Raw genomic sequence first — 22,357 nt, forward strand, 5'->3', positions numbered from 1 at the left:
ACCAGCCACCAGCACCGGGTCTTTCCAAGGTACCTACGGAGTACTATGATACTAGTGAGATATCCACCGCGGGTCCTCGCTCCATCTGCCAGTGTCCACTATCTACTTCCTCTGTAGTATTTTCCAGGGCTCTCTCCCCACCTTCCGGCCGTCTCCGAGCTTATCCTCACCTCTCCAAGGAATTCTCATTTCCCACATTATTTCGGGTGGTGCCCCGTCCTCTTGCCCAGCACGATGCACAGACTGTGTCCGACATTCGAGTTACACGGGTGACCCCGCCGCGTCGCATGTGCGTTCCAGTCCCATCATCCACCGGTGGAACTCTCCCGGACCATCTGGATTGCTCGGGAACGGAAGGTCAGAGAAGAGTCGAGAAAGCCGGAGAATCGAGTGACTATGAATGCGGGGAAATCAGCCACATGCTAAAGGGGTACACTTCGTGCTGTCTACGTAGTATTGCCATGCCTCCCGGGCCAATCGGGACGGGAACGCGTGCATTGACATCATCGCCATTTTCTTCTTAACTGGTACGGAGTAGTACCAGCCCTATCGACCTATTTTTGGTGCTAAAACAAACTTTCCAGTCTAGAAACATGCCTCCGCTTCCCTCAGTTCCCCAGGCTCTCTTCATTTATCACATCTCCAGTAAATTTCCTTGCGGCACACACTCTCCGATTTTGTGTACTCGAGGGCTGGAGCCCGCCCCATCTTCATCTGACAAATAGCTAAGTAGAAGATCATCCCCTACTTGCTTTGCCGGTGTGATCTGGACGGGCGTGTTCATCATGGTGGCCTTCTTCAGCAAGAGCGCGTCGTGCTCTTTTGATCCCCCACTCGCATACTCTTGGTAGCGTGCAATCGCTTCGCGATAGGGATTATCCTCTTCCGACGGGGCAGCTGAGGGTTGAGACTCATGATCCAGTTGTGGGCTTACCCCACATTTGCACGAGCAGATATGGGTTCTGGCGCAAGGGACATCGCAGATATGCTTACACGCCATCTGAGTGCTGCAGATCTTATCACACTTTACTTGCTTATGCGTAAAGCTGTTTAACCATTAACATATCATCTCACCCAAGTATTTAGGCTCATCTTGCGTACCTATGACATTTTATAGGACAGGGGTGACCGCAATCTAGCGCTTCACCGCAGGGAGTATCACATCCTCCATTTATCTTGCTCCAGTCAGCAGGACCTGGATTCCTTACATCAGTAGGATATCCAACAATGGGGTTTCAGCAGGAAAAGAACGGCAAACCTTTGATATAAATCTTTCGCCTGTGCTTCGCACATGTCACCGGCAACTGAGCTCCCAGGCGCGGTCGCGGTTTGCTGTTGACCATTATGGTGAGAACTTTACGCCAGAGCTCGCTGTCGCTTGTCAATGACTTGGGGTTTCCAAACATATAAAACCCACGTCTGGCACGCGACAGTGCAACACAGACCCTATTCTCAATTGAGAGGAACCCGATATTCTTTACGCCGCTCCGAACCAGTGAGAGGATGACAATTTCATTTTCCTCTCCCTGGTATGAGTCCACAGTCACAACCTTCACGTACTGACCCTGGAGATAAGGATGGCGCCTCAAAAGGGATAGTATCTTCTTCCTCTGGCCGTTGTAGAATGTCAGTATCGTTATATCTTTCAAAGAGTTGCCGTTCTGCATCAAATATACTAAGAATCCTGCGATCATATGTGCCTCCATCTCGTTGGATTTTGACGCGAGGCTGTCCTTGCTCTCTGGCCAGCTATGAGTAAAAAAGTGGGAGCGGACAGCTCCCATGCCCATCACCCCAGGGCGCTTGCATACTGACTGATGGTCCTGCAGTTCGCCGTAAATAGGTTCTAGAAGCTGACGGATCTCTGGAGCCATTCGTCTCTGCCTCCTCAACGTGACATATTTGATTCCATTTTTAACCAGTCGCTCAAACATTGAGAGCCCAAGATTAAAGGGTTCGCCCTCAAGCTCTTGCACAGTACAGTGCCCCTTTAGCTGCCGGTGATCACCCACGAGTATCATTTGCTGAAGCGAATTAAAGCATGCCGCAGATATTGGGGCTTCAATAACCTCAGCTGCTTCTTCGATAAGGACAACTCTCGGTCTGAGACTTGAGATCAGTCCCCGATACTTGCTCAATCCTGTAGCTGTCATTCCAATCACCTTGACACCATCGAGAATGTGAAAGTCTCGTTCCCACTTGCCTATCTGAAGATTCTCGCAGTTCTTTGAATAACGAGACACCAGCGGAAGAAGTTTCTCTTTTATCTTCAGCTTTAGTCGCTTTCGGAGCACGTCGTAAATGGCCCCGCGCACCTCTGCTTTTACCTTCCACAAGTCCGGCTGTTTGAGATGATCCAATGCCGATTTCTCAGAGCAGGAAAAATTGTGGCTGCAGAAGCCCTCCCGAACAGTGACAAAATGTCCTTTCAGGCTGTCATAGTCGTCTTCCTCGAGACCTTGTTCGGCCTCCAGCTCCTTTAGCTGCTCATACTCTAGGTCCACCTCATCTTCAGCAAACCCAAAGTTCTCTGTCGTATATTTCACTTCGAACGGTGTCACCTCGTCTCCCAGCCAGGCTACCAGAGGGTCGGTAGTTTGAACATTCCCGGGACGAACCCAACCTTTGGCACCTTTTATCAAATAATTCAGCTGCGTCTCCGTCAACAACCCATATTCGGCAAAAAGCGAAGCAGGAAGAGGTGCCTGGATACTTTCGGCCATGAAAGGTTGTAAAAGGTCCATAATGGCTTGGGTCAAGCGCTTGTGGTCCTTCTTGGCCCCTGCTAATACACTCCCATGGACAGTGATGGTAGGTGCACCTTGTCTCACAGAATAGAGAGTGCGCTTTTTGATGTCGGGATCGCTGCTCCGTGAGCCGAGCCGGATATACTCTGTCTCAAAAGTGGCGACAAGTCTCAAAAGTTGATCCAGTGCATGGTTCGTCTGAGAGGCAACAATAATAGGAGGGTCACTCTGTTTCATGTTTGAAAGTAGGATTTTCAACGCCATGACAGACACAAATGTTTTCCCAGTGCCCGGAGGTCCTTGTATAACAGCCAGCCGTTTGGTGAGCATCTTCTTCAAGGCTTTCCATTGTGTAGGATCCATGATTCCACTTGGTGCTTGAGGCCAGCCTTTAATGATATCAACTTTCTCTCCCTCACTGGTCTCGCCGACTGCGCATCGTATGTCAACCATTGGGTCTTTCTTCACATAGTCTGGGGCTTTGATGCTGAAATCAAGCAAGCAAATATGTTCAGAAAGAGGAAACCTATGAGGCCAGTTAGTCTTGGGCTTGAAAAAGGAATCCAGAGCCCAGGGTTCTACTCACGTTTCTTGGCTTAACTTTTGTAGCGCGGTCATGGTATGTCTCGTGGATTCATAGTAACCATCCTTAGCTTCCACCATAATCCATTCCTTGTGAGGGTCAAGGTCAAAATCCTCCGGTCTAGCTAGAAAGAGATCAATCTCTGGCGGATGCTGCTGGACGCCTTCGAGCGGCCTGGCAGCAACGGTTGCGATCACGCATTTCTCGTGGAATGCATCATCTGCTGGGCTCAGCGCAACAATAGAGCCACTGACAAGACGCTTGGTGTATTCCCATGCTATATTCTTGCCCGATCGACTGGTTGAAAATTGAATTCGAAGACCCAGACCTCTGTGTGCGAATGTGATACCGATGAAGTAAACCTGAAGGAATGAGATGAAACGTTAGCGAAGCGAAGAGAGCACAGACTAGGGAGCATACCTTGTCGTAAATAGACACTGCTTTGGAATCCATCATCTTGGGGTCTTCCCTAACGTATGCTACAGCATCCCTCAGAGGAGCGATAGCGTCTTCTCTTAGAAGCTCGTAGTGAGTTTTGAGATACGCGGCCTTCGACTGCCAGGGGCCGACGGCTTTGTTTGGTGCTAATTCAACGTACTCATCACCGACAGAGTCGAGATTACCCATGATCTCTTCCGGCGATGGGATATCTGGCTTCTTCAGCCATTCCTCGGTATTATCAGAATCAGCCCGAACAAAGTATTCTTTGATATCTTTGTTGACAAAGTAAAAGGGGTCGACGATGAGTTTTCCTAGCACAGAAGACAAGCTGGAAAGCGAAGGGTCGAAATTGTCCTCCATATTAGCAGAATTTACCTGTCAATAAGGTTTCAGGGAGCGAGGGTCAATGTGAAGATTGTAGAAGAAGTGGCATCAATGATTGTTCGATGAAGGGAGGGAAAGAGAAACGGAAACAGCCCAGTAGTTATTGTAAGCAAGCTTGATAAAATTGGCACCATGGGAAAGAATGAGATTTTGGAAGGAACTTGGCGGGGGGATGAAAAGATCACCGGAAAGCTCAGGTTCATCAATGGAATTCACTCAGGAGGATGAATAAGGTTCCTCCTGTGGGACAAGAGATACCGAATAGTCACCTTGGGCTCTTAATGGCCATCCACTTCACTGGTTCAAGGTCAATTCCCATTTGTATGGATTCATCTGCATCAATTTCTCCTCTCTCATTTGTTCTTGCCCAACCGAGCCATCACTTTCCCTTGGCTATTGAATGCTCAGCCTATAGACTGTGACCATTTGAGACAGCCTGAAGCATCCTCCGATTGCAGTACTACAGCGTGAACCTGGCTTGTGGCCTAGTAGTGTAACGTCAAACACCTGGTCTGTTTGCACCACGGGCTGGGCAGTGGCTATGGATTCAGCCACTGTCACCTGAGAAGTCAAGATCCATGGCACTGGAGATTTGTGGCTGCCCTAGTTTTGTTTCATCTACCTATTCTCCTCGATTCCTTCTTGTTCTATTTCCCCCAGATGGTAACTATCCGTCATTTCCAGCATGAGCTGCTAAAACGAACTTTGAAACCCCCGCTACTCAACTCTATCAAGCAGAAACCTTACCCAGAACAATACGATACAAGCTGTGGTTTTTCATTTCTATTTTGTATAGCCACTCACTACAATGCCAGCTTGAAAGTCAAATGTATCATGCATTCAAGATGGCATCTTCACGACGGAGACAGTTCCTAGGTTCCTTCTCCGCTACTGCACGTGGATGAGAGGAATTTCCAAGAAACTTGCCCTTGATAGTCGCTTCATTTACGGCTTATTCCTCTATTATGTAGTGAATATGAACATAATGAATACTATCCCATATGCACTACACACTTTTGCCTCAGGCGTCAATTCGTACGAACCGGGCCATAGCGGCCATCGGGCAAATACCAACCAAACCGTCCTACATTACTTCACACATATAATTCCTTTTATTGAGATCAGTTTTCGAACATGCTAGATCTCAGTGGTTATAGTGTACGAAGTTCCAGCTTATACCCAGACTTTGAGCCCGCCGGCCACTCAGTAAGACTGTTGCGCCTTTATAGGTAACCTCCATTTTTACCACACGGTCGCTGGTGAAGCCTACCACTTTATAAGCATGCGAATACCGGTGGCTTGCATATTAGCTAGGAAACTGGCTGTTCTTAACGAACAGTAGTCTAAGAGGGTTGTGAATGAGGATACGAACAATGATGACTTGAGGCATTGCCTTTTCCAAGAAAACCCCGTGAGGCAAGCTTGAATTATGGATCATTAGTTGAATGACTATTAACAGCAACACGTCTTCACATCTGATGATGTTCATCTGCCATACATCATCTTTCATATACACATGACTGCATACATAGTTATCATAAGTCCCAAGAGACACAGCAAAGGTAAATATTGACAAGAATACACCGTCGTAACCTGTACCTTAACTCCAACCAGGACTCAGAACTGTCACTGACCAGTTAGTTCATTCTGAGCCATCAATACAAGTGCGTGACATAAAACCCACAAAACGCTACAGAGATCAAAAGAAGTACAAACAAATCACAAGTCATATCCATCATGAAGTGAATCATCATCAAAGTCGAGACCCTCGCATACTGCATTTTGGCCAACACGCCAAGATCCAAATAGTGGATTTTGGGCCCACTTAACGTGACCATCATGGTCCTGCTCAAAATATACATATCCCGGTTGTTCATCAGGATTGAAGCCATCTTCTTCTGGGGATAGGACGTCCCCAGGTCCCGTAACCAGGCTACCAAATCCCGGAACAGCTGTGTTCGGAATGTGGCCACGAGCTTCAATATGGCCATTTTCGACGCTGTTTACTGTGATTAGGTAAACAGGAGGTAGATCTGCGTCTCGGTCTGCTCTCAAGGGCATAGGGACCCAAGCCTCGTTGTTGAATGACTCGGGTCTGCTCTTATCGTGCCGCAGCGGCAGCGGACGGGAGAGAAGCATGGCATCCAGCTTGCCGGTGTCGAGCAGCAAACCAGGGGTTTGGACATACAGTACGCTGTCATACTGCATAAACTGGATCTGGCCCAGCCGCAGCAGCTTTGTATCCGTAGGCGTGTAGCCTTCCGAAGTGGCTAGCGTCATGTCGATGGGCAGAAGCCAGATGCCATATTCAAGACTGGCCGTGCGCAAGAGGGAGAGAGCCGTGGAGACCGGCTCTGTGAGCTCCTTTGTGGGCATCAAGTCCCACTCTCGCGGATACATGAAAAGACGGTCCGGGACTGCCGTGCCATTGGTCGCTAGGTGCTTGAAGAAAAGGATGGCGGAGCAGATGTTGGAGGGGTCGGGAGTGGAGAGGAGCTGGAGGTATGCAAGGTTGCCTGTCGTTGCTTGTGGGGAACTGGCATCCCTCTTGTGCTTATCGACAACCCTATCTGACAGAAGCTCCTGTCCGGCCCCTTGGTATGGCGATCCTTCTAATCCGTGCCCTGCCACAGGGTCCGGAGGTGGCGGCGGTCGAATGGCATGCTGGATGCTCCGGACGGACTGCTGCTGCAGGACGTAACCCGATAGGAAAAGTAGAAAGGTAAAGGTACAGATGACGCCGGTGGATATGATGACTGAGACGGTCGAAGAGGTGAGGAGCACCATGACTGCCCCAAATGCTTAGTTCGCGTATGTGTATACCCGTGGTACGTAGGCCTGTGGAGACTGGATTGCAGGCAGCACTGTTTCGATCTGCACTAGTACTGCTATAGGTCCGGGCTATGCAGTTCGATACGAGGAGTATTTTTTCAAATGACCAGATTTGAATCTCATCAGAATAGCAGATGATAGCAAGTAGCAGCATGAGCCAACAGCAGCCGATCATCGTAAACAACCAGGCTGGATGCGCCAAGACCCAATGTCTCAGCCTGCAACGCTGACGGCGCCGTTGTCGGTGCGACTATCGATAAGCACCCGCGGCCCCTCATCAACTATCTATCTACACAGTATTATTTCCTGAGCTATCAAACAAATTACTACCTAATGACTACAGACTCTGGTTGCTGTAGTTGGTTAGCAAGCTTATTGTGTCCTCACAATGCTTCCGCTTCCAGATCTCCCGACATCGCAGTGGAAGACATGGATTAATATCTTATTCACGAACTCACGTCCATAGCTATGAGTAGCTCGTCGATGGAGTCTAGCTTGATCGCGTCTGCTACCCTGCAAAGACCTCGCTATCACGTACAGTCCTCTGCTATTTCAGGCAATTGAAATCATCATTGGCTCTTCCCTCTGTCCTTGACTTCGATTCGATGCGAGCAACATCCTCGGTGACGCCTTTGTTGCGGTGATGCCAGATGGTCACATATATTCTTCAGCATTTGGAGTGATATTATTCACTGGTACTCGCGGAGTCTTCGAACCTGCAGGTGATGAGAAAGTTTTCTGTATTGATTGAACAGGCTACGCATAGGATAATTTGGATGAGCGATGTCATCCCACGAATATCATCGTTGAATAGATCAATCAGTAATGAGGCCAGTACTGGACATGTTGGAAATCTAGTTGCTTATCATTTAGTTGCTCTAGGCACTTTAGTACCCCTTTCCAGCACTATCATCCGAATTATCATTGTCTTGATCCAGTATGTGCCGCGAGCTCCATGATTCAGGCAGCAAGCCATCTCAAGGCAACAAGCTATTCGAATACGGGTTCACTGCCTAAACCAGAGAGCCCCTGCATTCCTCGAACCGGTATTTAGCCAGCTATATTAAGATAGACATCGCAAGATACAGACCATTCTATATAATTGCTCTATCCAACGCTTCCTTGGTCATGCTTGACATCACTTACCACCTAAAAACAACATGCCCTTCCAAACTTACGAGCAGGCTCTAAACCAAATCCCCAATATCATGAACAACTTCCTTCATGCCACTGACTCAACACCCCTCCGAATCGTTGGCGACACCCCAACCAACGCCCTAGACTCAGAGGACTACTTAAGCTCCATAACTGCAATCGTCAGGAACGTCACAAAATCAGTGCATCATTCCCATCCAGATACTCAAACCCGCTTTCTCGCCGCCGCCATCTACGAACGACATTCTTACTTTGTCCTAGACCTCAACAATACCCACTACGACTACAAAACCGCTCATACGGATTTGACTCCCATCCCTGTATATGTCCTCCGTCTGTCTCGACGACCAAGAATTTTCCGGTTCCAACCGGAAGATACGAGACTGGCGGAGAGGTTGGCGGATATGCACAGGGGTCGTGGGTACGAGCCGTTACCGTTATTTGAGGATCATCATGGGATTGTCCAATACCGCTCTCCACGCGGTCTGTTTGAGTGAAGTCTTTGTCTAGTTTATTGCTTGCTTAGGGATCCTTTGGACTTCGACTTGATATACAAGAAACTATTGATAATCCTTGTCAATGACTCTGGGGCCTTCCCGCAGGTCATGACCCAGTTGAAATGTCCATTGCATCGGATCCTTGTGAGGAGGCCATCCCTCCTTGTCTGATGGAATACATCATCCCGTGGATAACCATCTAGGCTTCTTTCTCTCCCTGGTCTCGATATAAAGCCCTCTGTCTATACTGCTATCAAGTTAAAAATCAATAACTCAAAGGGAGGTCACACAGTTATACAGACCCTACCGTCGGGCTTCAGTATAACAAATTTGAAGCAATAACTATCGGCCACGACAGCGTACAACGAAGCTTCGTTGCATCTAGTCACTTAGAGCGAAGAATGCTCTAACAAATAGCAGAGCGAATTAGAAATGATAATTGACATTATAAAATAATAAGCAGGCATGTTTCTTAGCCATATACGCAAGCAACTATGCCAGGTTTGAACCCCTGGGTTTCCCCATTCCTTTGCTTAAATTAGAATGAATTGATCCTGTTGGCTTGCTTCTTCACATCCTTGCTATGATTCATCCCTAAGAGGTGGTAGAGAATTCAAATCGAAACTATAAGCACAGCTATTTTCACTTATAGGAGTGTCATGAGAGACATGATGATGCAGTATACCCCCACACCGCCCGACACTACCTGTATCCACTCACCGCCCCCAACCCCGGCAGAAAAACAATCCACGCCATACAGCTCCAGCTCGCTCCATCTCCATCCTTCTCCAACCCATCCCATCCACTTCACCCCCAATCTCTCCCCACCCCCCAAAAATCAACCCGAAAGACTCAAAAAAATGACAACCCACCGCGCCGACGCCAGCACCTTCCTCGACAACCGAGGCTACACGGGCCCTCTCGTCCGAGGCGTGAACCCCGCGACTCTATTCGAAAAAGCCGTTCGCGACCGCATCACAGACTCCTACTACTGGAAAGAGCAATGTTTCGGACTCAACGCCGCGACGCTCTGCGACCGGGCCGTGGAACTCACCTGCATCGGAGGTGTGTACGGAGTAGCCGAAAAGCCGTCCCCATTTTTATGTCTCGCCTTCAAATTACTCCAACTTAATCCGTCGAGGGATATTGTGCTCGAGTATTTGAATTTCACGGACGCGGATGAGGAGCAGGATAGGGAAGAAGGGGATGGGGGCGATATTGATGATGGGGTTGTGAAGTCCACCGGGTCGTTTAAGTATCTGCGTGCGTTGGCGGCGTTCTATGTGCGGTTGACGTTCGAGCCGGTGGAGGTGTATAAGACGTTGGAACCGCTGTTGTTGGATTATCGGAAGTTGAAAAGACGCGTTCGTGATTCGTTTACGTTGACGTATATGGATCAGTTTGTGGATGAGTTGTTGACCAAGGAGAGAGTGTGTGGAACGAGTTTGTGGAAGTTGCCCGGGAGGCAGCAGTTGGAGGATTTGGATTTGTTGGAGGTGAGGGTTAGTCCGTTGCAGGAGGAGTTGGAGGAGATGGAGAGGAGTGATCGGGAGGAGGAGGAGGGGAAGGGGAGGGAAGTGAGGAGGGGGAGAGGCAGGGGGATGATTGAGGTTGCGGTCTCGTGTGTTACTTTTGAAGAAGCATACTGCTGGTCTGGTCGGGTTTGGTTGGGCCAATTGCAGGACCATGACCAATAGGTACAGCAGGGATGATGGATCCCTGCTGCTGCTGCGGTGACGATCATGCCGTGCCGGTCTACGGACTGCGCTGTTTGAGCCGCGCGGACGCCTCGCTGATATGGGGCTCTCCGAACTATCCTGGGCAGACTACCGCCGTCTAATGCCCGGTGGACACGGTACAAGACAGACGGGACATACCACGCATCAACGAGATGTGCGCGCCATATATTTGCGGTTCTCACGCTATAACGAGGATATTGCGCTTTGGATAAGATTGGAGATACTTGAAATATCACAACGCCATGCATAGCAAATGGCATAGAAGAAGGATTCATACAGCCTCCAATATATGCAAGTCCATGCCCGTCGGGCAATCTATAAAAAGGGATTAGAATCCCTGCTGGCGATGCCATTTCTCCTGCCAGCCCTTGAACCATGGGCTGTCATCCAACGTAGCCACCTGCCAGTCCTTCGGAACGAGTCCGCTTTCCTCCTGCTCCGCGGCCCACTTCTCGAGATTCGGGATGACAACATGTTCCACGTGCCACGTGCCCTTGTAGTCCATGAGATTCTTTTTGCCCTCCTTCAGAACCTTAGCCGTCAACGCAGGCACCCCCGGTTCGTCCCGGAACTCCGTCACCGGCGTGAAGAGGGCCTTGAAGTTGAAGACAACGGCCGCAGAAAGGGGAAGACGGCGGAGCGTCTGCCAGTCGACTCGAAGGTTGCAGTCCTCCAGTTGTAGGTTAGGGTCCTGAGACAGGCGAAGTGTCTCGTGAGGATCCCCTTTGGGCATGTATAGAGGCTGGCCTACCTCCAGGCCCCAGGATCCTCTCTGGATGGGCTTGTCGACCGGCATCTTGGTGAAGAAGCTAAACATCTCAATCAGTTATCGGTCCAAATTTGGTGTGAAAGGAACCTACCGATCCATGGAGAACTGCATCTTCTCTTTGTAGTCGGGGATGGTCTCGTGAATTTCATGCAGCTGGAGGCCAATTTTGGTCCCGACATTCCACCCCAGAGACGAACAGATGACACCTGCGCGAAGGAAGTAGAAGCCTGTCTTCTCGTCGCGCAACATAATTCCAAAGTCTTCCGGCACATTATCAATAAGTATGTCGAGAGGGTGCTTTGACTTAAGATCCTGCTTGGTGCCCAAGATCTTGTTGTGGAGGATGCGATTGTCCTCGATGACAAAGTACTGCGGATACCGAGCACAGATGAACTGCAGCACCATTTCCATGAGCTCCTTGCAAGCCAGCTCCGAGCCAGGAAGATACCCTAGCACTGAGCTGCCATGCTTTGCATACAGCTCTTTGCGCTGTGCAATTCTCTCTCGGTAAGTATTTTCGAGTTCAATCCACCAATCGGTTTCCAACTTTGTAAGAGCTATCGAGTTGCGATGTCAATTTTCGCTCGGGGCGATCGGTTACAGGAAGAGAAACGTACACATTGTTTGATGGTAGGACCATCTGAAGGGGCGATAGGGACGGGCCAGCGCCTTGCCAATGTCAAACTCGTGATACGGCTCAGGCAAGGGCACGCCGCTAAGCTCTGCATAGTCGGGAAAATCACCCAATGCTCTGACTTCTGCCGCCGAGAACCCTGTCGGGGTGTATCTCTTGTCCGTGCATGTCTGGTAGTTCGATGTCATGGGCAGGGCGTACTCCACCACGTCTTTCTCGTCAACCTCTTCATACGGAACCCCGATCTTAAACGAGGCAAGAACATGGCGGCGTTGTGGCGGGAGGATATCGACATAAGTTGCTGGCGAAGAAGGACCAGGGGAGGACTTCTTTTCAGCAGTCCATGACTGCCACCCGCCTTTTGACCCCCAGTGGCTGCAAACCCGGCTCAAAATGGCGCTACCTTGCAATTTCCCCGTGACGAAGTAGAATCCGCCGAGTGCGACCATGGCAAGGCCGACCAGCCACAGGTTACCCTGATGAATCAAAACATCCATATTGATCACTTGTTGTACCACATTGAAAAAACAACAAGAACAAACGCGACCGGTGTGGACCCGATGAAGCAACAAAGGAAAAACCGGGGCAAATATATCGGACCTGACAGGGAGAGGGCGTTACATTAATAGATCTCGAGCGCGCAGGCCATCACTTCGGATAGCGACAGGCCATCCTGGGCAGCTCAGTCTGCCATGGAATTCGGGAAATCCGAGCTGCTAGGGCGGATGTCATGCTTCGGAGAGGTGGCATACCTCGACAGCTTTTACTCTGTTTGGTGCGGCGATGCAGATAATAGATAAGGCCAATCTGACTGTTGATAACCGGTCTTTTCGTGGACGGCCGTCAATGGATGCGATTACCGGCTCACGGTCATGGCGATCGGCGCAACCTTATGCTGAAGGGGGATTGATTCGCTCATGCCACTGGGCGATAGGCTGGGTTAAAGACCCTGCCTATAGCAGTGCCATGTCCCACCATCTTAATCGCCTTGCCCCCCCCGGACCATACTTGAGTCGATGACGTTCGAACACAAAGAGGAATCCCCCTCCAGCCTAACAGGACGAGTACATCCGCTGCAATGTAACAAGGAACCAGGTTATTCATTGTACTACCACCGACCAGGCTGTTGCACTCGTCAGTTATACAAGCACGCACGAGATGCGGAGAGTCCTGCAACAAGTGAGGGGGTGGGAGGAGCTCACGGCAGGAAAGAGATAGGCCCACGGCAGGCAAAACAATCATGGCGAGGACACGCGAGATCCTGGACCGACGCGACTGAAGCGGAAAAGAACCGGCGTGCAACTGCTTTTCCCGGAAGGGCAAAACTATCCCGCGCGGTCATGTGCCGCGCTTTCGCCTGGTGGATTGACCGCTTTTTGAATACTACTCCATCGTCCATATTATTATTTGAAATGGAGAGGGATTACTTGACTTACTTGAAAACAGTGTATGTCTTGCACATTGGCTCAGCCGCGGGTTGTTGTTCAGCAAGAGCCATACCTATACCTCTCACAGCTTAGCCGCTATACTTCCCTTCCCATCAGGAAGCATACCTTCAGACATGATGAGCAATCAAACTTTCAGCAATTGTCAAATCAGAGCACGTACTACTCATTATACGAAAACCAACCATGCCTCTAAGTTAATAAGAATACAATCACAGTATTACGACAAGCTAACTCTACAGAGTACCAGATACCTACATCCCTCCATCGGACACACCTTTGACGAAAGAAACATCAATACCTACTTACCTTCTATCTTTAAATTACGACCGAACTCTCACAAGACAGAACCCACCTACACACGTCACTAGCTACAATACACAGTACAGCACCTTCCAACCTAAGAAACACACCAGCCCACCACACGATACTACAGTCTACACAGTATGACGGGGTCAAGTGGCCGGTCCATAAACCTAAAACAGTGGGTGGCAAGGCAACCAACATGACAATGCAGGTACCCGGATGGCATTGTTCCAGGCGCAGGTCCATACATTCCACAGTGGGTTGGGGTTGGGTTGGGTCGTGGAGTGGCAAACTATGATGCCTCTGGGGACACGCGGGAGCGGCTATCCATGCGTAGATTAGGTGCCATTTGGGCCAGGCCGGTCGATCCTAGAAGAACAGGTTACGCTGCTCGATCGGGTGGGTTCGGTACGCTAAGCAGATGGACCAGGAATGGACATAGATGGTGGAAGCAGATCGATGCCTAGTATTCTCCGGTATTAAGCCCATCGCAGCACAGCCGATGCATCTAACTATCAGAACAAGTCGCTCCATCATTATAAGATTACATGCTGAACCCAGCGATAGCAGCATACCACCGACCAATCTTTCAATGCATTCATGCAATTTCAAATGACGCTCATGGAACCTGGCACTTATAGAAACACAGACAAGGAAGAAAAACAGGGGCCAGATGAGAAGACAATGGAATAGAAAACAAGAGCGAGGGGAAGGATTCTGGTAATCCATTAGAGTATGTACTTCAGCTTGTAGCACAGGTCCCTGTGCTTCGATATACACGAAGGTCGACAATCAGGACAAGTCGATGGAATCGAAGAAAAGCCACGCCCAAGCCGATGACGTGGTGTGATTGGGAAGTTGGTTATAGCCGCCGAGCGGCAGTATTTTTCCACCGCCGAAGGGCGAATGGCAGTTGTTCAACGCTTTTAGCCTCCCCCGCCCCAAGCCCAATGCACCGTCGTGAGCATGCATGACGCGTAGACATTGCCAGGGTCGAGACACCGGCGGTGGGGGTGGGCGGGGTGGGGCTGTCGAGGCCATCGTCTCTCCTGTAGTCGAATGAAAATGAAGTCAAGGATTATGTGACAAATGGGTATCATAACACCGCTGTTTTCGCCGAAACACGCAAATCGAGAAGACATAGGAGATGCAAATGCAAAATGCGAGGAGATGCAAATGCAAAATGCGAGGAGATGCAAATGCAAAATGCGAAGAGATTGGTTTTTGCCCCTTAATCGGGGTTTGTGAGCTACGTCACGTGTTAGCATCGAACCACAACCATTTACACAGGGAACAGAGGACTGACCCGCAAGACAGGCCGAGAATAATCCTCGTTGTCTTGAAGCGATACATCGCTGTCTCGGCGGCCATTTTGATAGAGGACGGTATCGGTTTTCATGCGGTTGTCCGTAAACGTCGGCATCCGGCTGGCGGCGGATCCAGCAGACAAGGTATGACTATGGTTGTCGGAAAACATGCCCTTCATAAAACTCATCTGTGAGCCTTTGCTTTGTCTTCCATCCAGCAGGATGGACTGTACACTTGGATCTGGGCTGTTCGAGCGCGATTTGCGTTTCGCGAAGAACAACACGAATATCAGAGCCAGGATGGCGAGGGCGCCACCAACGGAGCCTACCACAACACCAGCGATTGTTCCCGAACTCATACCCGAGCTACCACCTGTGCTCTTTTCGGATGAAACATTGTCGGCCGCAGACGTGGAAGTGGCCTTGGTGGAGCCGCCGGGAACTGTGACCGTCTTCACCACTCCGGAGTCCGTTGTGACCGCAACTGTTGGTCCGGTCGTCGTCGTCGCAGCAGTCGTAGTTTCGGATGTCGAGGAGGATGTCTAAAAATAGTCAGATCTGGTAGCGTACAAATACATATACTGGGGCTGGACAGGTCTATGCACACTTCTGAAGTTGAAGCAGCCATGACGCAACCCATGATAGCAGCACCGCCAACAATCCCACGCGCCGTGCAAGAAAACTGTCCATGCGAGGAACATCGTCTAGCCATCATGCGGGGCAACTCGAGATATCGACTGTGCGCTAATCACGAACCGAAGAAAAATGACTGGTAGGAAAGGGCACTGACAGAGGTTGAAGATGTTGATGTTGATGTCGATGATACGGTCGCTGTTCCTGACGGCTGATGACCGACGATTTCGACATAGCCGTAAAGGCCCTTTGAGGTACTCCCACAGCGATCATCGGGATAGCCGGGGCAGTCCTGACTGCATTCCGTAGTGTTCACATTGGTCGCTGAATTGGGAACAATGTTCGAGCACCAGCAGTCGTATCCTTGCAGGATTCCGAATGCATAGTCGCTACAATGGTCTTCGCACAGACCGTTGGATTGGTAGGTACTCTCATCTGCATGGAGTCAATAACAGCACTTTAAACACACCGATATCACATACTAGCGGCTTGAGAAGACCCCGTGTTTGTCGAAGAGCAATAGGAAAGAGAGGATGCGACCGAGACAGGCCAAGAAAGCAAGGCAATTACACCCAGCAACGGTGGAAGAAGAAAGTCGGCCCGCATAACGACGAATCCGCTGCACTCGTCGAACTAGCTCCAGGCGTTTCAAACTCAGTCGATTGGTGGGCAAGATCGTGCCCAAGTGAAAGCGGATCGAAAGTTGCTGGATGCCGATTACGACGATGTGTCACGCTCCCACTTGATAAGAGCTGTCTTCGAATATGGTCGAACCCCCACCGACAGACAATAAAAGCCTTGTCGACAGTATCAAAGTATGGAAGCCTCGAGAGAGCTGCTATAACCTCCAAGTCGAATGAATCATCCGTCAGGCCCGTGCCCAGGAAAGGTGAGTAGTACTATAACGACTGAACTTCGGGTAGACGTCCCGCAGATGAACTCAGACCGAAGGTAGCTGATGCCGATCAGCCACGGACCCCCAACGATAACATCGCAACTCGACTCCAAATCGGTACATACCAGAGAGAAGATTAGATGGACAGATTTGCTGTCGAATTGGGGACCGAAAAAAAAAAAAAGAACCGGTTCAATAAAGGGGCGTTTTCAACTGCGAGGGAAAGCCGAACCAGACATTGGAGGAGGGACGGGATCAACACGGCGCCGGTAGGTTCAGAAGGTAATCGGCATCGTCCCCTCCGATCAGGGGAGGCAAGCGAATGGCGAGAACGAGGGGTGGTGTTGGAGTTTGCAGGCGCGGGTGAACGAAAGATGAGGAAAAGAGGTAGATAGATGGGAGGAAAGAGAGGATTGAGGTTGGAGAAAGACAGTCAGTCGGGTCACCTCAGGATGGAATGGATGAGGAGAGTTCGACTACGACGACGACAACGGGAAGCCTGCGAGTGGGAGCCGTCGTAGTGGTAAGTAAGCGTGAGTAAAGTAAGTAAGTACCAAAACGGAACCAGGCTGGCCCAATCCCGATGTTCCACCAGTGCGGCCAGTCACCGTTCTAGAAACCGGGAGCTGGAAATTTTTAAATTATCGAGTCAGGTAAGTATACTAGTCGAAGTACGTACTCTGTCGGTGCGAGCAGCAGAGCAAGAGTAAGAGCAAGAGGAAGAGGAGTCTATCATGGCGAAATGGAAAGGAAGGTACCGTACTAATTATGTATGAAGTATGGGGAAAAAGAAAACAAGAGAAAAAAGAATAAAAATAAAAATCCGGCTTACCCGCTTTGCAGTGGGCCCCTGCCCGTTTCGGGCCTAGCGGGCTGACCAACCGTCGGGTCCATACGCGTCGCCGTACGGAGTATTAATCCCGTCGCTTTTACCTGTTACCTGCAGATGGTATGGATGTATGGAGGAGTATGGTACCTGGCTACTCACTACTACTGGAAGTTTGGAGGGGCTGAAGACATGCCTGTTCTGAGGGCTTTCCAGCACCAACACCAGAGCAGCCGCCAACGTGAGGAACTCACACACGACATAGAAACGGAGCCTGGGTCTCCGTTCGTCCTCTCGCAGGAGATGCCCGGTCGCGGCAGCTCATAGTACCCTCCCGCCCCCAGTCAATGTAATCCCCAAGTGGGCAAGCTGACGCTCCTGTCCCGGAGGTCACGTATTTGGTAAGAATCGGTCTACGCTCGTACGTGGACAAAATACAAATTCCGATCTGCTAGGAGTCCTACAGTATGCTTACAGTATGGCGCCACCACGTTAAAAGGAAGAGAAAATATTTGCAGTGTAGAAATCCACTGTGATCAGGGGGAAGAGAGAAAAAGCGAGCGAGAGAACAACAAACAAACAAAAGAATGATAGAATCCAGAGGCACTGGGCACATTCAAAGTAACCTGGTCAAAGGAACAATTAAAAGCGACAAACTCTATCTTTGTGGTCACTGGCATGTAACCTTCTAAGCTCATGACAAACGAGATCCCGGTCCTGAAACATCCATCCTTCGCATGGGGCCGCGATCCTCCCCTCCCAGCGATTTCTGCCTTTTTTTTCACTTTTCCTTGCCTCTCTGGTGAATCGGGTCGGTACGAAACCAACCCGGTGTGGATTAGCTGCCTATTTATTGCCTGCGTCACTCTGTCTGACACGGCGGACGGGCACTTCGGAGGATGCACGACGGACTGCTGGGCTGTTGGACACTTGGACTGGATGGACTGGCTGGACTGGCTAACCTTGGGACGCCCCGACCGTATGGAGCCCCAAGTGGGCATCGATGCTGGAGATGCTGGATGCTGCTGGATATTACCCAAGGAAAAGGGATCTACCGGTTCAGCCACTTTGTAGCCGAGCCAGGTATTCAGCGTTTGAGACAGGGCCACGGATGCAGATCCTGACCCGGTGATTGGTTGTGGCTGGGTCAGCACTGCGTGGCCAATGTCCCTGTCGTCGTACTTGATACGTAGTCCGTCACAGAAAGCATCCGACCGGATAGAACCTTTGGGAACTTGTCGGGTACTTGAGATATTATAAGTTCCAGTAGGTAGATATCTACTCTTACGGGATGAAATTTTTTTTTTCTTGAGACTGCTGCCTGTTAACCAGAAGAATTACTAGGTGGGGAGTACCATCATATACCAGTCGGAGATACATAAGATACATACATAATAGGAGTAAGACTCCTCCGAGGCCACTAGTACCAGACCAACTAACCCAGTCTAGGCAGGACTACTGGTACTCAACCACGACGCGAGGTAAGGTAACGATCATACGGCACTCGCCACCGCACAGGACAACTCCTGGTCTTAGAATCCGCAGCAGTGGAGTTGCAGCCCGGCAAGCAGGAGTGGTCTAGAAGGGATCGGTGGTGCGCACTCTCGATTCCCGCGTATGATGTAAATTATCCCGGTGCTGCTCAGGCTTGGCTTTTGGTCTGGCCGTGGCTGGATCGGTGCCAAACCGTAGGTAAGGATGCTGGAGTGCTGGACAGAGTGTTGCTCGCAACTTTCCCACTTTCCAGTCCCTCAACTCTGGCGAACAGAAACTGAAAGGAGATAACAGTGGACCGACGGTTTCAGCCGGCCTATCCCGTCTGCTTTCCCAAGGATGTCCACTCCAGGGATCCACGGCCGTCGGTGGAAAGTAGGCAGTGACAAATCATGCGGTCTCATCGCCAGCGCCCGTCCACGGTTGCCAACCCTCGTGTCAGGGCTCAGGCACCGCGTCCAATACAAGCTTTGCACTATCGCCAAACCATGGTGCTTGGGGGTTGCTGCCGTGCTCCGACATCATGATTACATATGAAGTGCGGTGGGGTGATACTGATTGCTGAGAGCCTGGTAGTACGGAGTAGATGGGTAGATGGGTAGATACTAGGAACGATGTTGGTGGCATGGGGCCAATGGATCTAGGCAGCAAGGTATACTTTTCGGTAAGGTGTACCAGTGGACAATCAAAGAATATTCAGTCTCCTCCGACAAGTGGCACGGGGGATTAGCTGCGGTGCAACCTGCGGCGTCATCGCCAGGATCTTGCGCAGTCGCATCGCTCGCAAAAATCTCTTGAATATATCTTGTCGCTTCCCCCATCGACCAGAAAGGGAGAAATGGGATCGGCCATCCCTCTCGTTATCAAAGCATATAAGCTTTCCGATCATCACCGGCCCCTATTGCGACATTTTCGTGTGTTCGGCCCCCGGTGATGAAGGACCTCATCTGTCCTACTTTTGTGAACTTTCATCATCCCTGTCAGCAAGCCTCATCGCCAAGTATGCAAACCTGGAAACCAACCATGAAGCTAATAGTACCTTGCCCGAACAGGACCAGCGGGGCGATTGAGGTGAAATTCCCTGCTCGTTGGGAACATATTCCCGAGGCTATATCGCACTGTTGCCCTAGCACCGGAGGCTGGCAGTATAGAAGCCTGCGGACGGCACAAAGCATCCTCCACGATGGGAGCACTACTGCGTGCATGCATCAACATCCCTGGAGATGCGCGATGCTACTGTGCCGTCAAGGTGCTAAGCTCCGAGCATGCTATCGCCTGGCCAATGGGACGTGCGAAGCCCATCTGCCCAGGCCAGCGCGTGCGAGGATGACGCCAGTAACTTAAATATCTGAAACCCCGCCTTTCAGCTGCTGCCATCATATCATGCTATCAGGGCTTGAGGATGGTTGACCGAGTCCAACTTTGGGTCATATGGTTTGCAGCTGGACTACTGTCTGTCACTTGGGGTGCTTGGCGGGACTCGTCTAAATTTCCCCTCACTGAGTCACTCGCTATAAAGTATTTGGTCGATCGGAACCCCGACTATCCCTTTCTCAGATGGCAATCTGAATGGCAGCTGAATTCAAAATGAAGAAAGAATGCTAAGACCGAGATATGAAGGGGTCACTCACGGGAACTACGGCACTGCCGACCGAATGACTGCCCGATCGCTAGCCTTATCTGTGAAACCATCCGCAAGGGGGATGGACTGATAGATAGATAGATAGCAGCCATCAGCATGATTGCTCAACTCTCAAGGGCCATAGTGTGCAGGCGAACCATGGAAACCGCGTGTGGCTGGTGCATCTCAACCCGCGATTAGACTTTGCCAATCATACCAGCAAGGCTCAGGCACACAAACAAAATTGCCGGATGTCGCCCGCCAGGACACGACACTATCCATAATATCGGCATTTGATCTGGACTACTCCATGTGGAGGGCTCCATCCATCGCTGTGATCTCTCCGTCTTCCGTCTCCTGTCTCCCGCCAAAGCAATAATGTGGCTTGACAAGGGGAATGAAAGTGGAATCCAAGGAATGAGCATGCCGATTAGTCACATGCCGATCTCCTAGCGATTCGTAAGCATCGTTCACTTCTCTCTCGCACTTTTACTCCTATCTACGGAATAATATTGGAAGAACAAGCTTCTCTCCTACAGAAGAACCAACAATTCTCCATCTAAGCCAAACAAAAACAACCCCCAAAACCAACAACCACAACCATTGAATCACAAGCAAGTAATCACTAATCACAATAATACTAATCATGATAAATCGAATTAAATCAATCCACCCACACAAAAATAGCAGCAGTGCAGTGTGCATCCCATCCCCCTGGTGGGACAGTTAATTTACTCTAGCGGCGTAATTTTCAATCACCATGTCCTGGCAATTTCCCTCCTGTCCTAATTTTGGTAAACGGTAAACAATAGCAGGCCCCGCTGCTGGACCAGTCACAATCATTCCTCAATTGCGATCCTGCGGTACCTACCTACCTAGCAGGAAGGTGGATGCATAGCTGTCACTTGATATTATCCTCATCCCCATCATCACAATCCACTTAGGTACTATCTAAAAACTACTGTTTATATGATAGTATGAGCTATTCTTGTTGCCATTACCGTTGCCATTGGCATTAATTGCATGGATACTATTGTTATTGTTTACTACTTACTCTACCTTCATAACCCAACAATGATTGGTTTATTTATAGATAATAATGTTTATTTACTTCCCTTTTCAAACCATATACATCCTCGCCAGGATCATTCATATACACAATCTTATACTAATAAGACACTCACAAATTATGTACACAATCATCCAGAGGTAGGCAAGTAAATGGATAGGTAGGACCTCGGACTTCCATCCTCACATCCTGAAATAGCACACATACACACGGATCCCCGGCACCCAATCTAGTCCCATTCAACAGGTCATATGAGCCAGACCCAATACTCCCTCCCTCCATCTATCCCTCCTTCTCTTCCTCACCTGACCACCTATCTACCCACCTACTCTACCATACCATACCCTATACCAAACTATTCTATTTACACCCCGAACAGAATCAACTACACCTCATCCCCCATAGCACTCCATAGTAGAGACCTACACACTCGCCTTCTAAACATAAACATGTATATACGAGTAGGTATACAGAGTACTAACTACTAGTATGTAAGTAGTGTGTATATGACCAGTCATATCCCCCCACCCGAACCAACCGGGACGGGCCTGCCTGAGGGGCAAAAAAAAAACCTGAAACGTAAGCAAGTACCTAGTAACTAGGTAAGTAGGTACGTACTTAGAGAGGTACAGTATGCACGGGAGCTGCATGGACGACGGGGCGGGGAGGGGCGAGCGAGCGAGCGAGCGAGGCTGATTTGGGTATTTGCTCGCCTCGTCTCGTTTGTCTTCTATTCAATTCCATCTTTCCCGGTACGTAGTGCGGTATTGGTTTTGTAGTGGTTGTGGTTGTGGAAGGAAATTTGCAATGGGGGTGGGAGGAAGGAAGTGTGTGGCTTGGCTGTTATGGGATTGGGAGGGGGGCGCAGTTTGGTTGGTTGGCTCGGTTGTTGTTGTTGTTGTTGTTGTTGTTGTTGATTTATGGGATATGGAGTTGTAGTTAGGTTATTCCAACAATTGTTAGAAATAGTAGGTACACCT

General features: G+C 49.9%; 6 protein-coding genes across 6 annotated transcripts; 2 read left to right on the forward strand and 4 right to left on the reverse strand.

Moving 5' to 3' along the window:
* Positions 1-476: 476 nt before the first annotated feature.
* Positions 477-4,131, reverse strand: BO94DRAFT_505654 (putative DEAD box helicase involved in nonsense mediated decay; the record flags this gene model as incomplete). The annotated part of the gene is made up of 5 exons (XM_025609552.1): positions 477-1,046; positions 1,102-1,203; positions 1,252-3,273; positions 3,334-3,692; positions 3,751-4,131. The coding sequence occupies 5 exons, from the start codon at positions 4,129-4,131 to the stop codon at positions 635-637; spliced, it is 3,276 nt and encodes a 1,091-aa protein (XP_025473179.1). The 3' UTR covers positions 477-634.
* Positions 4,132-5,564: 1,433 nt separating this feature from the next.
* Positions 5,565-7,121, reverse strand: BO94DRAFT_529803 (uncharacterized protein). The gene has a single exon (XM_025610530.1). It carries the CDS (start codon positions 6,940-6,942, stop codon positions 5,875-5,877), a length of 1,068 nt encoding a protein of 355 aa, XP_025473180.1. The 5' UTR covers positions 6,943-7,121; the 3' UTR covers positions 5,565-5,874.
* A 971-nt stretch (positions 7,122-8,092) lies between these two features.
* On the forward strand, positions 8,093-8,968 carry BO94DRAFT_9425 (uncharacterized protein). Its single transcript, XM_025617750.1, has one exon. It carries the CDS (start codon positions 8,148-8,150, stop codon positions 8,637-8,639), a length of 492 nt encoding a protein of 163 aa, XP_025473181.1. The 5' UTR covers positions 8,093-8,147; the 3' UTR covers positions 8,640-8,968.
* Positions 8,969-9,424: 456 nt separating this feature from the next.
* BO94DRAFT_561889 (PRP38 family protein) lies at positions 9,425-10,662 on the forward strand. Its single transcript, XM_025614249.1, has 2 exons — positions 9,425-10,181; positions 10,337-10,662. Exons 1-2 carry the CDS (start codon positions 9,500-9,502, stop codon positions 10,477-10,479), a joined length of 825 nt encoding a protein of 274 aa, XP_025473182.1. The 5' UTR covers positions 9,425-9,499; the 3' UTR covers positions 10,480-10,662.
* Positions 10,522-12,487, reverse strand: BO94DRAFT_9337 (heme-dependent oxidative N-demethylase family protein). Its single transcript, XM_025617746.1, has 3 exons — positions 11,765-12,487; positions 11,239-11,704; positions 10,522-11,187 (listed from the first exon to the last, which is right to left on the reverse strand). The coding sequence occupies exons 1-3, from the start codon at positions 12,276-12,278 to the stop codon at positions 10,707-10,709; spliced, it is 1,461 nt and encodes a 486-aa protein (XP_025473183.1). The 5' UTR covers positions 12,279-12,487; the 3' UTR covers positions 10,522-10,706.
* A 2,025-nt stretch (positions 12,488-14,512) lies between these two features.
* BO94DRAFT_9370 (WSC domain-containing protein) lies at positions 14,513-16,260 on the reverse strand. The gene is made up of 4 exons (XM_025617749.1): positions 15,955-16,260; positions 15,630-15,907; positions 14,839-15,381; positions 14,513-14,781 (listed from the first exon to the last, which is right to left on the reverse strand). The coding sequence occupies exons 1-4, from the start codon at positions 16,076-16,078 to the stop codon at positions 14,764-14,766; spliced, it is 963 nt and encodes a 320-aa protein (XP_025473184.1). The 5' UTR covers positions 16,079-16,260; the 3' UTR covers positions 14,513-14,763.
* Positions 16,261-22,357: the final 6,097 nt, after the last annotated feature.

This window comes from Aspergillus sclerotioniger, assembly GCF_003184525.1.
Source record: "Aspergillus sclerotioniger CBS 115572 chromosome Unknown BO94scaffold_1, whole genome shotgun sequence".
NCBI lineage: Eukaryota > Fungi > Ascomycota > Eurotiomycetes > Eurotiales > Aspergillaceae > Aspergillus > Aspergillus sclerotioniger.

What these genes read in the sequence shown, in the direction of transcription:
- BO94DRAFT_9370 (XM_025617749.1), bottom strand. Translation starts at nt 16,078, where the DNA reads ATGCGGGCCGACTTTCTTCTTCCACCGTTGCTGGGTGTAATTGCCTTG. An exon ending in GGGGTCTTCTCAAGCCGCTA is followed by an intron (nt 15,908 to 15,954) that starts GTATGTGATATC and finishes GACTCCATGCAG; the next exon opens with ATGAGAGTACCTACCAATCC. An exon ending in CATCAACATCTTCAACCTCT is followed by an intron (nt 15,382 to 15,629) that starts GTCAGTGCCCTT and finishes GACTATTTTTAG; the next exon opens with ACATCCTCCTCGACATCCGA.
- BO94DRAFT_9425 (XM_025617750.1), top strand. Translation starts at nt 8,148, where the DNA reads ATGCCCTTCCAAACTTACGAGCAGGCTCTAAACCAAATCCCCAATATC.
- BO94DRAFT_9337 (XM_025617746.1), bottom strand. Translation starts at nt 12,278, where the DNA reads ATGGATGTTTTGATTCATCAGGGTAACCTGTGGCTGGTCGGCCTTGCC. An exon ending in GTCCTACCATCAAACAATGT is followed by an intron (nt 11,705 to 11,764) that starts GTACGTTTCTCT and finishes GCAACTCGATAG; the next exon opens with CTCTTACAAAGTTGGAAACC. An exon ending in ATGCAGTTCTCCATGGATCG is followed by an intron (nt 11,188 to 11,238) that starts GTAGGTTCCTTT and finishes TGAGATGTTTAG; the next exon opens with CTTCTTCACCAAGATGCCGG.
- BO94DRAFT_561889 (XM_025614249.1), top strand. Translation starts at nt 9,500, where the DNA reads ATGACAACCCACCGCGCCGACGCCAGCACCTTCCTCGACAACCGAGGC. An exon ending in GTTGGAGGAGATGGAGAGGA is followed by an intron (nt 10,182 to 10,336) that starts GTGATCGGGAGG and finishes CATGACCAATAG; the next exon opens with GTACAGCAGGGATGATGGAT.
- BO94DRAFT_529803 (XM_025610530.1), bottom strand. Translation starts at nt 6,942, where the DNA reads ATGGTGCTCCTCACCTCTTCGACCGTCTCAGTCATCATATCCACCGGC.